At 53.1% G+C, this 16,309-nt stretch overlaps 5 protein-coding genes across 5 annotated transcripts; 2 read left to right on the plus strand and 3 right to left on the minus strand.

The window, feature by feature from the left end:
* Positions 1–511: 511 nt before the first annotated feature.
* NECHADRAFT_88687 (uncharacterized protein) lies at positions 512–2,689 on the minus strand (the record flags this gene model as incomplete). The annotated part of the gene is made up of 3 exons (XM_003040809.1): positions 512–2,313; positions 2,377–2,605; positions 2,657–2,689. 3 exons carry the CDS (start codon positions 2,687–2,689, stop codon positions 512–514), a joined length of 2,064 nt encoding a protein of 687 aa, XP_003040855.1.
* Positions 2,690–4,149: 1,460 nt separating this feature from the next.
* On the minus strand, positions 4,150–4,920 carry NECHADRAFT_88688 (uncharacterized protein; the record flags this gene model as incomplete). Its single annotated transcript, XM_003040810.1, has 2 exons — positions 4,150–4,397; positions 4,449–4,920. The coding sequence occupies 2 exons, from the start codon at positions 4,918–4,920 to the stop codon at positions 4,150–4,152; spliced, it is 720 nt and encodes a 239-aa protein (XP_003040856.1).
* A 353-nt stretch (positions 4,921–5,273) lies between these two features.
* Positions 5,274–6,900, plus strand: NECHADRAFT_88689 (uncharacterized protein; the record flags this gene model as incomplete). Its single annotated transcript, XM_003040790.1, has 3 exons — positions 5,274–5,294; positions 5,359–6,054; positions 6,151–6,900. The coding sequence occupies 3 exons, from the start codon at positions 5,274–5,276 to the stop codon at positions 6,898–6,900; spliced, it is 1,467 nt and encodes a 488-aa protein (XP_003040836.1).
* A 935-nt stretch (positions 6,901–7,835) lies between these two features.
* NECHADRAFT_88690 (uncharacterized protein) lies at positions 7,836–9,416 on the plus strand (the record flags this gene model as incomplete). Its single annotated transcript, XM_003040791.1, has 1 exon — positions 7,836–9,416. The coding sequence occupies one exon, from the start codon at positions 7,836–7,838 to the stop codon at positions 9,414–9,416; it is 1,581 nt and encodes a 526-aa protein (XP_003040837.1).
* A 642-nt stretch (positions 9,417–10,058) lies between these two features.
* Positions 10,059–11,302, minus strand: NECHADRAFT_88691 (uncharacterized protein; the record flags this gene model as incomplete). Its single annotated transcript, XM_003040811.1, has 3 exons — positions 10,059–10,927; positions 10,983–11,211; positions 11,270–11,302. 3 exons carry the CDS (start codon positions 11,300–11,302, stop codon positions 10,059–10,061), a joined length of 1,131 nt encoding a protein of 376 aa, XP_003040857.1.
* Positions 11,303–16,309: the final 5,007 nt, after the last annotated feature.

Below are 16,309 nucleotides of genomic sequence, written 5' to 3' on the forward strand. Positions count from 1 at the left end.
TTTGACTCTTGAAGCTGCAACGGCGTTGCCGGTTCCAGAGTCAGGGCACCATGTCACGCTTGGCAGGGTCGAAACATCCTGCGTCATCAAGAGTCCACGGGTTGGCCTTCCATTTCTCACTCTCACGATTTGACGCCCACCTTCCACTGGCGACCGTTGTGTCTCTGGCAGAGCTGAGTGCAAATCAATACATGCAAGAGAGATGAAAGGGACGTTCTGAAAGGCCGAGTAGCGAAAGTACAGAATAAACTTGTTGAGAAACTGCCACGCCTCATTTTTAACAACTCTCTGGCCACCTTTTGCGTCATGTTCATTTTCAATTCGCACTATTTCACAAGTTGATAATCTGCCCGACCATCCAAAGTTGTTTATTGAAACAGACCGTTGGACTCACAACTTTCTCACCATCCACCCATCCCCTGGCGCCAATGGTCTCATCCCTACACCATTCCATCTCGGGACTCGCTGCACTTACTTCGACCCGCGGCCCAGGCATTCCCGGGCCTCTCACCTACCCATCCGTGTGATGGGGCAAGACATTCCGGCCCCCTCGCATCCACCTGTCTAGCTCATGCTGAACTCTTGCGTTGGCGCGGCAAAGCTCATCCCGCCAAGCAAGGAGCTGCGCTTCGTTGGCGGTAGAGGAAGATGGCACGTAGTTTTCAAGCCAGGTAACAAGTTCTACGGAAAGTTGGACGCCGCTCTTGGGCAAAGCTCCATCATCGCGCTGAATGGGGACTTGTACGTTCATGTCCTCCAGGGGGGTGGTTGTGAGAGCCCGAGGCGCTGGCACCATGATAGGCCTCTGCTTCACTCTCTGCTCCTCCTGAAAGTTGGTTGACGCAAGATCTAGAGCCGGAGCTGAATCCAGTCTCAATGCCCCAACCGCAGAGTTGAGAGCCTGTTCCGTTGGTTCCTCCTTGGCGGTAACCTGACTCTTGGCATGCGGAGTGCTCTGGCTGCAGACGACGGTTGTCGGTGTGCTGGCTCTGGACGGACGATTTGGGTTGGAGACGACATCAAGCTTGTTGCGGGTGTAAAGCATGTCATGAGCAGATACACTACTAGTGGCATCTGGAGCAATGTGGGCAGAGCGGCTGAGCTTCGCAACAGACGAGGAGTTTGAGACTGCCATACCAGGGGTAACAGCGTTCTGTGTGGGTAGCTGCACAAACGCAGCTGCAGATCCAGATCGAGGGGCGCTCGGTGCTGTGAATGAATGCTCAGGCCCGGGCTGTGAGATCTGGGGGACCTGGTCCGACTGAGAACAATTCCGAGGCTGTGCACCGGGAGGATGCTGCTGTAACTTGATGACCTCTGGAATGGCTTGGAGTGGATGGTGCTCCCCAGACTGAGCACCAGATGGCTCATGGATGACCTGACCAGCGGGGCTTGAGAGAGTGTGGGTAGCCCCTGAGTCAACAGAGCGTGGGGTCTGCCGCATCAAACCTGGAGAGAGCTGCGTTCGCCAGACCAATGGGGACGATGGGCCTGCTGAAGGGGAGGGGGCGTCGTGGGTCGAGTTTGATGTCGGGGGTGCCTGAAATGTAGTGTGTGAGCCTCGACTCTCCGAGGACGACTGTTCCAGGCCCCCGCTGGCAGCTCTGGTCTCCTTCAGCATCCTGGAAGCTGACGGCGTGATTCCTGGCCAAGGTGGAAGATCTGCCATAAACGAGGATGCGGACGAAGTAGAGGGCGTTCCAAATCCCCTTCCCTCGCGTCCAATCTCTTCCTCTAGCATCTGCTTCCCGACCAAAAAGTCCTCAGCCGCCGAGGTGCTCCTGCTGTGCGATCCATGTCGAAGGTGGAAAGAGGGCAATGGGGCGTAAATGGATGATGAGAGCCCACCTGATAGACTGTGTGCCGCACGGTGGTTGCGTCTCTGAATACTGGGACTTGATGCCGATATATGGCCAGCCGGTGTGGACGGAGCTGTCTGAGCCCGATCACGATGGCTGAAGCTATTCCCTGTGGATGAAGCCAGCAAGTGCTTTGGATCCTGAATACCAAGATCATGGGAAGCCTCTGTCGCACCAACACGGTTGATCAAAGACTGCTGGAGTTGGTGGCCATGCCGCCCACCGTGAGCTGATCCAGGAGCGTCCTGGCTAGTCCGCTTCAAGATACTCTTCGGAGTGGTCGGGCTTGTCTTGCTAACAATCCAGTCGCGGACACTATCGGGACTCCCAAAGTGTCGAGCCACAATCTTGTTGTCCCAGAGGTAGCGCACCTGGGGCCCATTTTGTACTTGGACAAACGCGCCTCGGTCTGCAGCGTCAAAGAGAAGGGTCCCTGTTGTCTCGATGAAGGCATCTACACCGAGATGGAGGTATTAGCAAGTGATATGAAACAAGCACAACAGCAGAAAAGACGTACCCAACAAATGAGTCGCAGCGGGCTCGGGAAAGTCAAAGTTCAGCCCAGACTTTACCCAAATTGAGTCGCAGACACGGTTCCAGCTGTCACACCAACCATCGGGCGTCTGGTTATGCTCATGGAGTAGGAACAAAACAACTGCCTGAAGCTCCAGGCACAGCTTCAGAGCGAGTGTCTCTCCATCGCGGGCGGCGCGAACGTACTCGGTGATTTTGACTCCACAGATGGACTGGGTAAATGTTAGTGGCAGGCTGTGATGGCCCGGAAAGGGCGTACGTACATCTGTGCCATTATTGTCGCAGTGCTCGCACATCTTTCAGGACTCAGATGGACGCCACGTGGAGAGGGGGTGAGGCAGTCGATGTTTGACGTAACACTTTGGGCGAGACGTCAGAGATCAGGGATTGATTACTCGTTACAAGATGTTCTCACAGAGCAAAAAGCGAACTGGTGATGAGCGACACGAAAGGACTCTGGGCGTGATGAATGAGGGAGTCAACGGTGAAAGGTTCACCTAGACACAACGGGAAACGCTCACCTTAATGCGAAGAAGCAGGGGGGGGGCTGGGGAGGACGCGAACGGCCTGGCAACCTGAAATATGGGGCCAGGTCAATCTCTCGCTGTCGCTGGCCGCTTGAGAGGTTGGAAATCAGAGCAACAAAGAGTCCAAAAAAGGATTTCCAGAGTGCGTCATGCGTGACCTCTGTAGGCAGGCTAGGAGGCTGGGAGAAGCACAAAGAGGCCAAACTGGCGGTGTGCGAATGGCCGTCCAAAGGATTACCTCCAGAGGCCTCATGCTTCTGCAAGCGGGCTGGGGGGTCGAAATGAGTGGCCTGCAAGTGGCTGTCCAAAGGAGTGTCTCTGGAGGCCCTCACGCGTGACTTCTACACAGACTGGGAGGCTGGGGGAACCACAAAGGAGTTGAATGAGCGGTCTGTGACCGGTATCTCTAGACAGTACGTACTTCTTGCTTGGGATCAAACAGATTCTGCCAGGCAAGAGCAAGCCCTCAGCCCCTGACTCATCTCTCTGCAGCTTCCTATTGTTCCTATTGAGTGCGTCTGTGGCTGACGCTAGGGAAAGGAGAGCATGTTCCCAAAAGAGTTGGCATATCAGATCTTCCCTGGGCCTGGCTACAGTTTGATTGATACCTGCAGCAGACGGATGGGCTTCAGCCAGCCACGCATGACGTTCAAATAAGCAATAAGCGCCATTTGCCGCGAGACCACTCAGCCGCGGTGTCAGAGGGCTTGGCAGTGACCGTTGACGTGTTCCAGACCGGGGGGGGCCTGACAGTTAGCTTCGTTTGGGGAGATTAGCCCTCCAGACAGCTAGCCAATAGGGTGAGAGCCGCCGTCCCCGTCTTGACAAGAGTGGGGGTGAGACAACGGTATAGGGTGAATGTCAGAGTGTGTCGCCTCTGATCACTTTTTAAGAAGTTGGGACACGATTCCATGATTGGATGTGGCCACATGTACAAGATCAGAATTAAGAGATGAGAGTAGCGACGCACCAGCGAGAAGAGATCACGTTGTTTTACGGTATTGGGTTTTAATGCTGTTATTATGTTAGAAATGTGTTCTTTTTGATTGCGACTGTAGGGCATTGTGGAAGGATTGACTCCATCAATGTTTTCAAAGGGGCATCTACATTCTAGAAATTGATGGCCATGTTACAGAATCAGTTGCCCATACCCCTGCACCACCTCCCGCCAACCTCCACGATCGCCACAAACGTTCACGCCCCTTCATCCAGCAACCGGCAAGCTTCGCTTACTGACTCTCACGCGCAGCCACAGCCTCAAGACGGCGACTCTGAATCTTGGCATTCAGTCGATGAACTTCAATGTCCCAGGCCAGTGCCTGCTTGAAGTGTTGCACTCTCTGCTCCAGTGCCTCTTCCATCTGGCGGATGTCATGATCGTTGGCGTCCTTGAGTTGCTGAGCCCTCAAAGCTTGACCACGGTCATGCGCCTGGCCGACCTGCCTGTGTGAGCTTGCTGCGGCATGCTCGGGTTGAACTGTACGGATCGTCAATATATCAGCCTCCACCCAGTCGCGAGTTCTCTTACCTTTTCCATTTTGACCACTTGTCTGCTTGAACAGCAAGAAAGATGCCTGCATCTCGGGGTTGGCCTCGATCTCATCAAGAAGCTGCTGCTCCTTGCGGGACACAAGCTCTGGCTCCATCTGGCTTGCCGTGGACCGGATGTCCTCTGTCGGAACCTGTGAGAGATCGCTCACCGTCTTCGCACGATGACGCTTCTCCCAGTTGAGGAGGTACTGCCGAGACTTGGGGCTGAGCTGGCTGGCGTCGCGGCCATCTTCTAGTATGGCCCGCACTCGGTGGGTTGACGATGTTGTGCTGCCCGTGGGCGGAGCAGCTTTGGAGTTCTGGTCGCGTTGAGCCTGCATCTGATATGACATGACGAGCAAGTGGAAAAAGGTGTCAAGTAAAAGTGAAGTTAGGCTGTAGATGGTTGCTGCGTCGTGCCACCAACTGACTCTGGGAGAAGGGCAGATGAGGCAGTCAGATACCGACATGGTGAAATCTCCGGCCTTAAGTACACCAGTTAACAATATCTGAAAAAGAAGACAATCATTGCCTCACTTCTCAGGCAAAGGTGTGTTCTCTGGCTGCTCTGATTACTCAGCGCATTCCTCTTCTTTGTTCTCACCACCACATGGCCATGGACCACTTCAACATTAGAACTTTCACCGACATTCCAAGTTTCCCATTGCTCCAGACTCACATCTCCAACATACATACTTGCTGATTCTCTTGAAACTCAGAGCTGACCCAAGAGTTGTCTTTTTCGTTGCTGTACCTACAACACTCGCCCGCCGCCGCGTCGGTCTCTCACAACCCCTCCTTGAAGCTCCAACGCGGCAGTGCAATGCCTTACAATGACAGTGAGGTGAGGAAGCCTCTCTACTTTTTCCCTTGGCCCAAAAGCCACTGTCTTGCTTACACTAACCCAGACCTTTCGTGGCTACCCCATCGAGTCACTGGCCAACAACACCTCGACCAAGATCAACTGGCCCGTCGACGACCGCGTCCTCTTCCTCCAACATGCCGCTCGATATCAGATAACGAAGCCCAACATGGTCGATTGCGGCGCCGATGAGCTTTACACCAAACTCGGCATCTCTGCACGACCAGAGTACTACAAGCGGGTTGTCGGGCGGCGCGTCACGTCAGCCCTGGTCTACCTTGTCACGGAGAAGCTCCGCAAGAGCGGCCTTCTTGTCAAGACAAGAGGCCGTGACCAGATAACCGGGGCTCAGATTGAGATTTGGCGGTGGCCAACCTTCACACGCAACTGGCTTGCTCCAGGGTGGACGGGGAACCAGGGCGCGCCTGATGATTGGGACGGAGAGTTGCGAGAGGATGTCCCTGGGCGACGAGCTTCAACTCCGAGCCCTGTCGGGAGAGGTCGAGGCCGCCACAGCAATCGCCATGACGGCCATGGTCGGGCTCGTAGCCAAGAAAGCGGCGGTATGGATGGCGACGAGCGTGTACGGGCTTCTGTTGACAACCTGGCTCAAGCCAGCCGTGGCAGGCCAAGGGCCAGGTCAATGGCAGCGAGCCACGATGATCAGCTGAGCACGTTTTGGGATCCCATCCGCATCGACAGCCAGTCCCCTCCTCGAGCTCGAAACCGAGATGGATCACCCGTGCCTCGCCATCCTGTTTCCCGACACAGACTACAAGATGGGCCAGGGGCTCGTCAAGACCAGTTTTAGTCTCGTCACATCTCTGGGGGTTCCCAGAGTGGCCTTCAACCTCCGTTCATGTCCGCGGCCATCAGCACCCCTCAGGTCAGCCAGAAAGACAGAGCCCATCCGATGAATCACAGGAACCTTCGCATTGTTACGGGTTCCCATCGTTGTCTTGAAAGTCGGCGGATCATTGAGGGAATCATGTCGCCTCCGTCTACTCCCCCTTCACGATACGACGATCCTCGCACGTGGCCCGAGCCCCCTCGGGATGACCCAACCTCGGAGCCAGAGCCTGCTTTCCCTTCTCCGCCTGACCACGACTTGACTCCAACTCCAACGCAGAGTAGTTTCCCCGTCATAGATCCCACGGTGAATCGACGGAGCTGGTCTCGGCAACCCCCTCGCCAGAGCCAAGGGTCCAACGACGACCCAGACACCAACGAGCACGCCCTATGTCCCGCGCTTTCGGCCTGCGGGCCCGACCCAGCACTGTCCGAAGAGGCTCTGAGCATCGCCACCCAGTCTCTCCAGTATGCCCAGTCGGAGCTCAAACACTGGTTTTTGGCGGGTGTTGCCGGTACCCAAGGCGATTCCCGGGGTGAGTACCAGCACATCTGTGCTGCACGATACGCCGCGACAATGAGGATTCAGTATGCGAACCAAGCTGTCGCAGTCCTCAAGGAGGCTCGGAAGAATGAGCCACGGGGATTGCTCATGGACTCGTCTATCTGGAATACTGTGCTGAAGGTTGGTCCAGAGTGGGAGCGCTTTTACATTGAGGAGGCTGAGGAAGATAGATGACATTAGACATGCCCCGTCTTGGATAGGTTTGGACAGCTTTCCTTGGACATTGGGGTTGTTGAGTTGCTTGCCTTTCTTTGGATGAATCTAGACAAGGGCATGGAACAGGTGCGGATGGATTGATGGCGCAGTTAGTACAAATATTATAATATTGCATGCCATGTAGTGGTTCCTTATTGCGAAGTTAACGTGGTTCTTGACGAGGTATGAGAGAGGAGGAAGTTTGCAGTGATTATCACAAGAAACTCTAGGAACGATGACCCCAATCATGATCATATCGTCACAGAATAAATAACCATTTTTGATGGAACTTCTGTATGTTTCCATAATAAATGGATGGATGTGATCACATTCTCACCCACTATAACTTAGAGCATCAAAAGAATTACCATAGGGCACTACCCACTAAGCTACAGCGCAGACACCACTAGTTTTCAACGCCCTACCCACTAAGCTATAGCATCCATGCCTTCCTCATAAAAAATACAGCGCACCGGGCACCCTCTAGCGCATCATCCACTATATATATTTCAAGCACATCAGTCACTAATTTATAGCGCACCAACCACTAACATAGAACAACATGTCCACTAACTTATAGCGCTCTCGCCTCCATATTACAGCACCTTCATAACGCTCTTTAATTGATACCCATAGCTTCCCTAGCCACACAGCCACACAGCCACACAGCCACAGAGTGGCTCTACAGCCGAGCCCCATGCATTACAACTTACAAGCCAACACCAAGCTCAAGCTCATTGTCTTTGTTCTCCTTCGGCTTCGTCTCTTCTCCTCTTTTCTCTTCTTTCATCTTCAAGAGTTTCACGAGTTGCTAAAGCTTCTGTTGAGTTTTCAATCGCTTTAACTTCTGTGCAACGCTCAACTCATTTCTCACTCAACTAACGCCCACGCCGCTGATCGACATCGCCCAAAAGATGGCATCCCACGCTGAGGAACCGCCAGCTTCATCCTCGCAAGCCTCAGGCGAGCTTGTCGCCCCAGAAGGGCCTGAAAAGCGACGTCGTGCCAGACACCCCAGGCCGCGATGGTGGTTCTTGCTAGCTTACTTGGCTCTTGCGTCAACCTCTGTTGGGCTTTGCTTCTTTTACTTCACTTCTCACTCAATCAGCCATCTCGGCAGCCTCCAAAGCACCGCAACGACAGACATGTACCATGAGCCACTGGGTGTCTACGTCGATGTCCTTGTCATGCTCGACTCGTATGCCGCAAACTTTCTGCGTTTCGCCCTATGGACCCATTCATCTCAGCTATCCGACATCCCTAACCTCGTTGACCAAGTCTGCCACAACATCACCGAGCATGGCGTCATCTGGAACCCATCTAGCGACAGTGGCCTCCACCAGTTAGAGCTTGACTGGCTCTTGTGGCCGACCGACGAACGAGACATAACCGAGCCTCGAGATACTTCACAAGACGTTAACGTGTTCAACTTTTGTTCTCGCACCGCCACCGCCGCTCGGGATGCCATTTTCGCCCTCACTAGGCTTTCCATCAAAGCCCGTCACTACAGCGCCGACGATACCATCCTTCTTCTTGAGTGGCTCGCCAGGTTTGTCCGTGAAGACATCCTCACGGCCCATGAGGCAAAGCTGAGCAAGATGCCTCGGCCAACCATTCCCGTTGACCGAAGAATTCAGAGTGGAGGGCCTCCGACAAGGGGTCCAGAAGAGCCACTTACAAAAGCACAAAACAAAACACGGCGCTGCGATCTTTCCACGATGCCTGCAGCGCACTTGAACGAGTCTAAGGCGATGCGAAACTTGAATCTTCTACTCAAAGGACCACTCTCTCTAAACAGTGTGGCAAACAATGGCGAGCTGATCATGTCGACGATGGATTCCATGCGCCGACTGGAGCACACTCTGGTGAGCCTTGATGTTTGGCTTAAGAATCTCACCACCATTTCTGTCAAGGCGAACGAGAAGGCTGTCTCGGCTTCCAAAGCGGCCAAGCCCGCAAACTTCCTATCGGTTGCCTGGAACTCACTACGACGGATTCCGGCCAAGCCCAGCCTCCCAACTATCAACACCAACGTGCTCTGCCAGGCAACATCCAACGTGAGCAGGGTTCTCGGGGAGGCACTCCTCTTGCAGTCCCAAACGCAGAAAGTGCTGGCGTGCGAAAGAGCAGTGCAGAAGACCGTGAGCCAGCTGCTAAAGTCCATCAAGCCGCCTAATCTCAAGGACCCTTCAGCGAGGTTGAAGACTGGCGGGTGGGTGGTGGAGAGGAAGAGACGTGAGAGAGCTTCCATGGGGCGGACACGCGCCTTGCGGGAGTGTGAGGGGCTGTTGATGAAGGAGCACTACCCAGATCACCTGAGCCACCAAGATGTATTAGCTAGCCTGCAAGAATGGGACGAGGCATCTGGCGGAGACGAGGTGGAGCATGATACCTTTGAACTGTTTGTACCGGACCCATCTGAGGTCTTTCAGCTGCTGTATTGGTCTTGGGGCAACCTAACTCATCTTGATACCTGGATGTGGGAGAAGCTGTAGAAGCAGGGACTTGGGGTGTGTTGGCCCAAGGCGAGATTCCAGATGGAGTTTACAACTGTTTGACCAGGTACCGACCACCCACAACCACAATTCTTCCTCTTTTAACTGACGCATTTGTCGGACAAAGACTCGTTGGCTCGCCTTGAATAAAATCCGGTCTGCCCTTGCCCAGAACCGTTGATGGTCATTGGGAGTCTTGCAACGCAGACGCCCATTTACGTCACTGCCTCGCCGCCCAAACCAAGTCGGCAGGCCTCACGACAGAGTATGAGGTGAGATGGGCCGTTTCTTGCCATGCAACTGCTGGTTGATCCAGAGCTGTGATGAGTGAAAGATCCACGACACGGGAAAGAAATAAACGGGCATATTCTTCAAGTGCTACGCAAAAGCTTATCTGAGAAACCCATACCATGCATTACATACCGAAAAGACCAACACCATGCGTTTCCCCCTCTACACCTTTGCCATATCCATCTCTCAGACCTGGACATTAGCTTCAAATTCCAACCACGACCAGTCCAACCACGCCCAGTTAATGCATCGTCTGGTCAGCCTTCTGATCCGCAAAGGACACCGTCTTTCGGCGCTTTGGGATTGGAGTCGAGGTCCCAGTCTCATACCTCGTAGCAGTACCTCGTCGCTTCAAGGGGGTTCTCGCCGGCGAGCAAGGTCAAGGCGCATGGGTTGAGGCCCACCAGACCGTTGGTTGCCGGTTCCTGGAAGCGCCGAGGACGATCTTCTATGAGAGCGGGTAGGCTTCTTGGATGGGAACTGGCCAGTGTCTTGACCAACCTTGAACCAATTCGCAACAGGACTCTGAGCTTCCGAGCCCACGTTGGTTGTAGAAGTGGGAGTCGGTAGATGGATGGGAGATCTCAGCCGACCATCTCGATGAGAGGCTGGCTGGGGTGCTGACAGAGTATCGATCAAGTTGGTCGGTTGAGCGTCATTTCCAGAAGATTGACGCATAGAAGTGTTGACCAGCGGAGAATCATCGAGCCCCATACGCTCGACACTTTGAGCAAGTTCCTCCAGTGGACCCATCTTTGGCGGAGGCACGTCGAAGATGGTTCCTGAAAATGTGTGTCGTCGGGTCCTCGGAGTATCCTGGCTGCGTGAAAGCCTCTGCCCGGTCATGCCCATGTTTCGGCTGGACGTTGGAGTTTGGGCTCCAGGCCCTCTTCTCCGGATGGAGGTCCTCGAGGGGGTCTGGGGGGGTCGCAGCCCACGCTGAGAAGCTCGTGGAGGTGTCTGTCGGGAAAAAGCTGCTCCGCTCGCTCGGTTCGGTCGTGAGGGTGTACCAGGCTCTGGCTCCTTGGCCTCTCTCTCCCGGGCGACCTTGGCTGCCTCCTCTCGCTTTGTCTTGATCCATTGCAGGACTTTCTCCTGCGAAGAAAAGTGCTCTGCGACGATCTCGTTATCCCAGAGACAGCGGGTGTCTCCGACCTGGATAAAGGCTCCCCATTTCCGAGCTTCTTCAAGAAGGGATTGCGCGCGGTCGGTCAACTTGCCTACCAAGGACTGTCAGGACAGGACACGGTATATGTAGGGGGTATGAAAGCTTACCCAGGATTGTGTTTCTCATCCTATACTGATAAGCAAAGTCCAACCCAACATCTTCCCACAGAAGCTGACAAAGGGCAGGATTATCACGCAAGGTCAAGTTCGGGGCAGCCCCATGGCGGTTGAGGGCCAAGAAGATGGAGGCCTGGAGCTCATGACAGAGGCGCAGTCGAAAGGGCTGTTTGGCACGAGCTTTGGCAAGGTAGCTGGCAATGGGCACGCCGGAGACGGACTGTGAGCCAGAGAGGATGGTCATTATTTTGGTCACGGTCAGCAACAGGGAGACTTACTGCAGGGCCATTCTCATGGCACGCCTGACACATTCTGTCAAGCTCGTTTGGAGGCAATGGGGGTTGATTCGGCGGTTGATGTCGAAAGAGAACTCAGCCCGGCCCTTGATGGGTTAACTGAGCCCGAAGATCGTCGAAATAGAACAGGTCGATCGTTGGCTGTATTGCTGTGTAGCGACTACAGCTCAAAGTCGTGAAGAGTGAGAGAGAAGGGTGAGCAGGTCGCAGCAAGTATCGGGGTTTATCAAGCTTGACGTTTCTTTGATCAATGAGGCATGCCGGGGTTTCCAGCCAGCCTTTCCTCCTCATTTCACTGACCGGGGAGGGTTGCTGTATTCCTGAGGCCCGTTGGCAGGTAATATGATATATCAGAATCATTCAGAACAAAGGGACGACGGTCGGGAGATGGAGAGCCCTCACCGTGGCCACCTGTTTTTGAACGAACCTATATCATGTTGCGGCTTCATCGAAAGCTCTTGAGCCCGACATTGTGTTCCAATTTGAAGTTTCGGTGATTTCGGTGGGTTTGAGGAATACGGACGAGAATAGATTTTGGTGTGTATCTTGTGGTTGGTTTGAGCCCACCCCTATTCTCGGCACATTGAACTACCGAAAAGCCATGTGGGTCAGAAGGAACCAACAACTCAGCCGTTCTATTCAAACGGTGTAGATGCAGAGCTACGGTTTAGCGTTCCTATTGTCGAGCAAACGCAGCAAGGAACAGGCATCCAAGGAGGGCCAACCAAAGGCCAAAGATGGGCCCAACGATGACGGGGGAGCCAGAGTGCATGCAGGAGCAACTCTAGCCTTGCAGCGTTTGCTCTTGCATGGCACCTGACCTTGTCCCACGGGCAAACCCAGCTCATGCAGGACACAGAAGGCTGGGCAGGCGGAGGCATATTTTCGTGTTCTTTCAGGATATCGCCAGGAGGCCTCTTGGGAGTCTTGACATCATCAACACTTTCAAAGCTCCTCAGAGTCTCGTACTCAACGAACACGAGCGATGCTGAACAGTGATGTTCTTGACTGTCACTCCAAAGGGTGAAACCTGGTTGAGATGGCCTGCGCGGCGCGACCTCAAGCCAACACATCGCCACCAGCCCAACATCTGCAGCGTCCTGGTGTGAGGGGCGCAGGGCCCTCGTCATGCAGACGGTGTGGTGGCTCGTCTGACCAGGTGATTAATAAGCACCAGGTCCCCTTTATATATACGCAGCAGCTCATCCGCTCGACCCTCCGAACCTGCACCTGTATCCATCGAACTTCCAGCCTGGCCGCCCAAGGACTTGGAATCTGGGATGGGCACTTCTCATCTCTTTCGTCCATCCTCTTCCATACAACTCTCTCTTCTCTTCTTCCCTACAACCTTTTCTCGTGATTTGTTTAACGTCCTCCCGCCCAAAGATCTAACGGCTCCTTGACTCTCCTTGCCCACCGCATCCCTCCATTCCACGGTCACTCCTCTTCAGGTCCCCTACCTCCACACATGACATCTCTTGTGACAGCCGCAGCGTGATCCATTGCATCCCTTCTCTGACTCTTTCTCTACGACACTGTCTTCAAGACCACGCGCGATCCCATCTCCATGATCCTGACCTCTATGACTCTTGTCTCTATGGCCCTCGCTCTCTATGGCTCTCGCCTCCATGGCTCTCATCTTCATGACCCTCGTCTCTACGGCCCAGGTCTCCATAACTTTAGTCTTTATGATTCTGATCTCCATAACCGGCCCCCATGACTCTCATCTCTACTCTGGTCTCCATGCCTACCCTCATCTCCATGACCTCATCTCTACTCTGTCTCCATGTCACTCATCGCCCCCGTCCTCGTCTCCATGACCCTGGTCTTCATGATCTTTATCTCTACTCTGGTCTCCAAGGCCCTCCATGCTCCTGCATCACTCTCGTTTCTACAGACTACTCTGGTCTCCATGACTCTTTATGATCCCCGTCTCTATGATCCTCATGAACCTCATCTCCATGACTCCAGTCTCCATGACCCTGGTCTCCATGACCCTGGTCTCCATGACCCTGGTCTCCATGACCCTGGTCTCCATGACCCTGGTCTCCATGACCCTGGTCTCCATGACCCTCCATGACTCCAATCTCCAACCTTCATGGCCCTTGTCTGCATGGCCCTGGTCTCCATGACTCCGGTCCCATGATCTGGGTCTGGCCCGTGTGTCCATTCCAGCGACTTGTCTCCAATACTCCTGCTCATCCGTGAGATTGCTTGTCGTAGTAATGAAAATGGGGCTTGTCCACACAGTTGCGGTTGCCCCTTCATCTTGGCCATTTCAAGTCCATCAAATTGGCGTCCATGAAGGCTTCTTGAGGCACAACAACACGTTGGCTGGGAGCGTGACGCGCTTCGACGCGCTTCTTGAGACGCCATGTCGCGCCACCCCAAGTCCGCGTCGCGCTCCCAACCAATCACACAGCCACTGGTCACTCCGAGCCAGATGTACTGCACTATCAATATTGAATAAGCCTGGGCCTTTAGCCTGGGAGATGCCTTATCACTGGGGCGCACACGCAGCCAGTCCTGGGTCAACCACCAGGCGACGCGCACAGGCGCATTGCCGGCCATGGTGCTCCCAATTGCTTTTATTTCCCGTAGCTTAATAGCTGTTATCCTCTGTTTATGTGCTTCTCAGCCCTTGTTGAGTGCGCTGACATACACGTCGATGATGCCCCTGTGCCTTTATCTTGCTTGACTGGCCGTACCTTGACCGTCCCCTGCGAGACAATCCCGTCGTGTCGCGTTGACGCCTCTCGGCAATAGATATGGGACAAAAAATACGTATCTAGAGTTATACAAGAAGGATAGACTGAAAGGACCTGCATAATAATATTCTTGTGAATGCTTGGGCCCTTGCCTGCATGCATTGATTTTATGATGCAGATGGCGTTTTGAAAATATTGATGACGTTAAATTTCTCTAATGCTTCCCGGTCGCAACCAAAACATGCACTCATGACTTTGACTTGTCGTTAGGCACAACTGATGTAAGACGAGGATAACCGTACAGTCATTTTTACCACAGCCTTACACAATGTCAAACAAAGAGCGCGCTGCGGCCCCATGGTCTAGGGTAGGGGTGATGAGGCCATCACCGTACTTAACGGTAGCCTTCGCCAGTATAAAACGGAGTTTTTAGGTCAACCGTCCGTGCTCTGTTCAAATCTGATATTGGGTTGGACATGGCTACGTCAATTGAAAGCGATAAATAGAAGCCGAATATTCAAGGCAGGCGGGATAAGCATGAGGCCGAACATCTGCCAAGTGAATCAGACTCGTTGATTGCTGCATCGCGAAGGGCTTCAATGACGTCATGCAAAGTCAACCAACCATGACAGTGGAACCAATATTGAGGCTGCCTTTCTTGACCGACTCTATGCAAACCAAACCGCTTTCTCTTGATCACATGAAGAGCACACCACTGTGTTAACATCGGGTCATGATGTTATGATATCAACGTCCAGCGTTTTTCACTCGAAGTTTCAAACTGACCGAGTGTCTAGCGTTGGCCTTCGGCGTGCTGCAAGTTGTCCTTATCAAAACGAGTTCCACCACGAAAGTTCAGAGCGGTGAGTCAGAAAACCTCAACCAGTATCCCGTACTAGGCATCTTGACGATGGGCCGCGTGGGGGTTGCGGCGGCAACACCAATAAGGATCATCATCTTTTCAGTGTACACGCTCACCTCTGCCTCTGATCTTTTGCGTACCAGGTGGCTATTAAAATGGTTAAAATCATCAAAATGGTCAAAGGAAAAGGAACGTTGGTCCGCGGAGACAGGCGGCTCCTTAGCCAAACTGGCATGAATTTCAGGCCTCGCGTGTATGCTTTGACTTTGCAATGCAAAGCAGCATGTAATATCAAACCGTTGGATTCTTGTCGATATTGTCTTCGCACTCATACTTAAGAATCGATCTAATACTAGTGATATCCCAAGTGGCACTTGAGGCAAGGTTTCCATCTCCATTCCCGTACCGTAATCTTTCACCATCGACCAATAGGTATATGCATATCTGCTCCTGCAACTGCCGTTTATACCCTTTACCCTCTTTAAGAGGAACTTTGGTTCAAAACCTTTTCCAATATCGGCTCCAACCAATCATGGTATGCTTCTGTGACCTAGAAGCACCGGTATTCTTACATAGATCCCAGCCAAGACAGGGCTTGGAGAAAGAAATTAATCTGCAGTTCTGAGAGCTTCTACTCGTCGTCGAACACGACTCGGCACTATGGCTTGACGCCTATATGCCTGTGCCATTGGGCCCGGAATAGATATATTTCGTTCCGGAACCTTCACCGCTAAACCCCTCGAGACCAGATCTGACGAGTTTGTATGGAGCTTCAACCGATTCCTACGTTGGTAGTAGTAAGTGCAAGAATGTGAGCCATCCGTTAGATATTGAAGATGTATGGACGGCGTCGAGAGGCAAGTATTGTTCTTTAATATTAGGGCGGGAGTCGTCTTTCGAATTGCCGGTATCATCTACAGCTGCAAACTGTCTTCCTCTTCATCAACAGCAAGAGGAAGAAGGGAGCTGTCTGACTGGAGCACTATGCGAAATTAAAAGGATGGAGCTCAGGTATAACTTTCCCCAGCTCAGGGCAAAACCTCATTCCTTACTGCAAACTTTTTGACCACCTTGATTCATTTAGCATTGCGCACATGAGCGATTCAGCTAGACGGAGAGAGTAGTGGTCAAATCGCGACAAACGTGCAATCTTTTTGTTAGTCTGTCTGCTCGGATGAGGATGAATGCAGTGCCCCGCTGTTTGAGAGCAGCCCACGGCACGGTCTATGAAAAGTACAAGGGGTATACTGAGAGAAAGAGTATAAAGAGGTCTTTTGAGATCACGGCAGTCCCTGCTGTTGTTCAAGGTGACGCTCACCGGGGACGTGTACGTTGACCACGTGGTAACGATATGCACCTATGCATCGCCTATTGCGGCTGATACAGATAAGATAGACAGCAGGTCGGCGTCCAAGAATCAAGGACACAAATGACGGGCTACTTGTCCAAGAC

This window comes from Fusarium vanettenii, assembly GCF_000151355.1.
Source record: "Fusarium vanettenii 77-13-4 chromosome 15 genomic scaffold NECHAsca_57_chr15_1_0, whole genome shotgun sequence".
Taxonomy (NCBI): domain Eukaryota; kingdom Fungi; phylum Ascomycota; class Sordariomycetes; order Hypocreales; family Nectriaceae; genus Fusarium; species Fusarium vanettenii.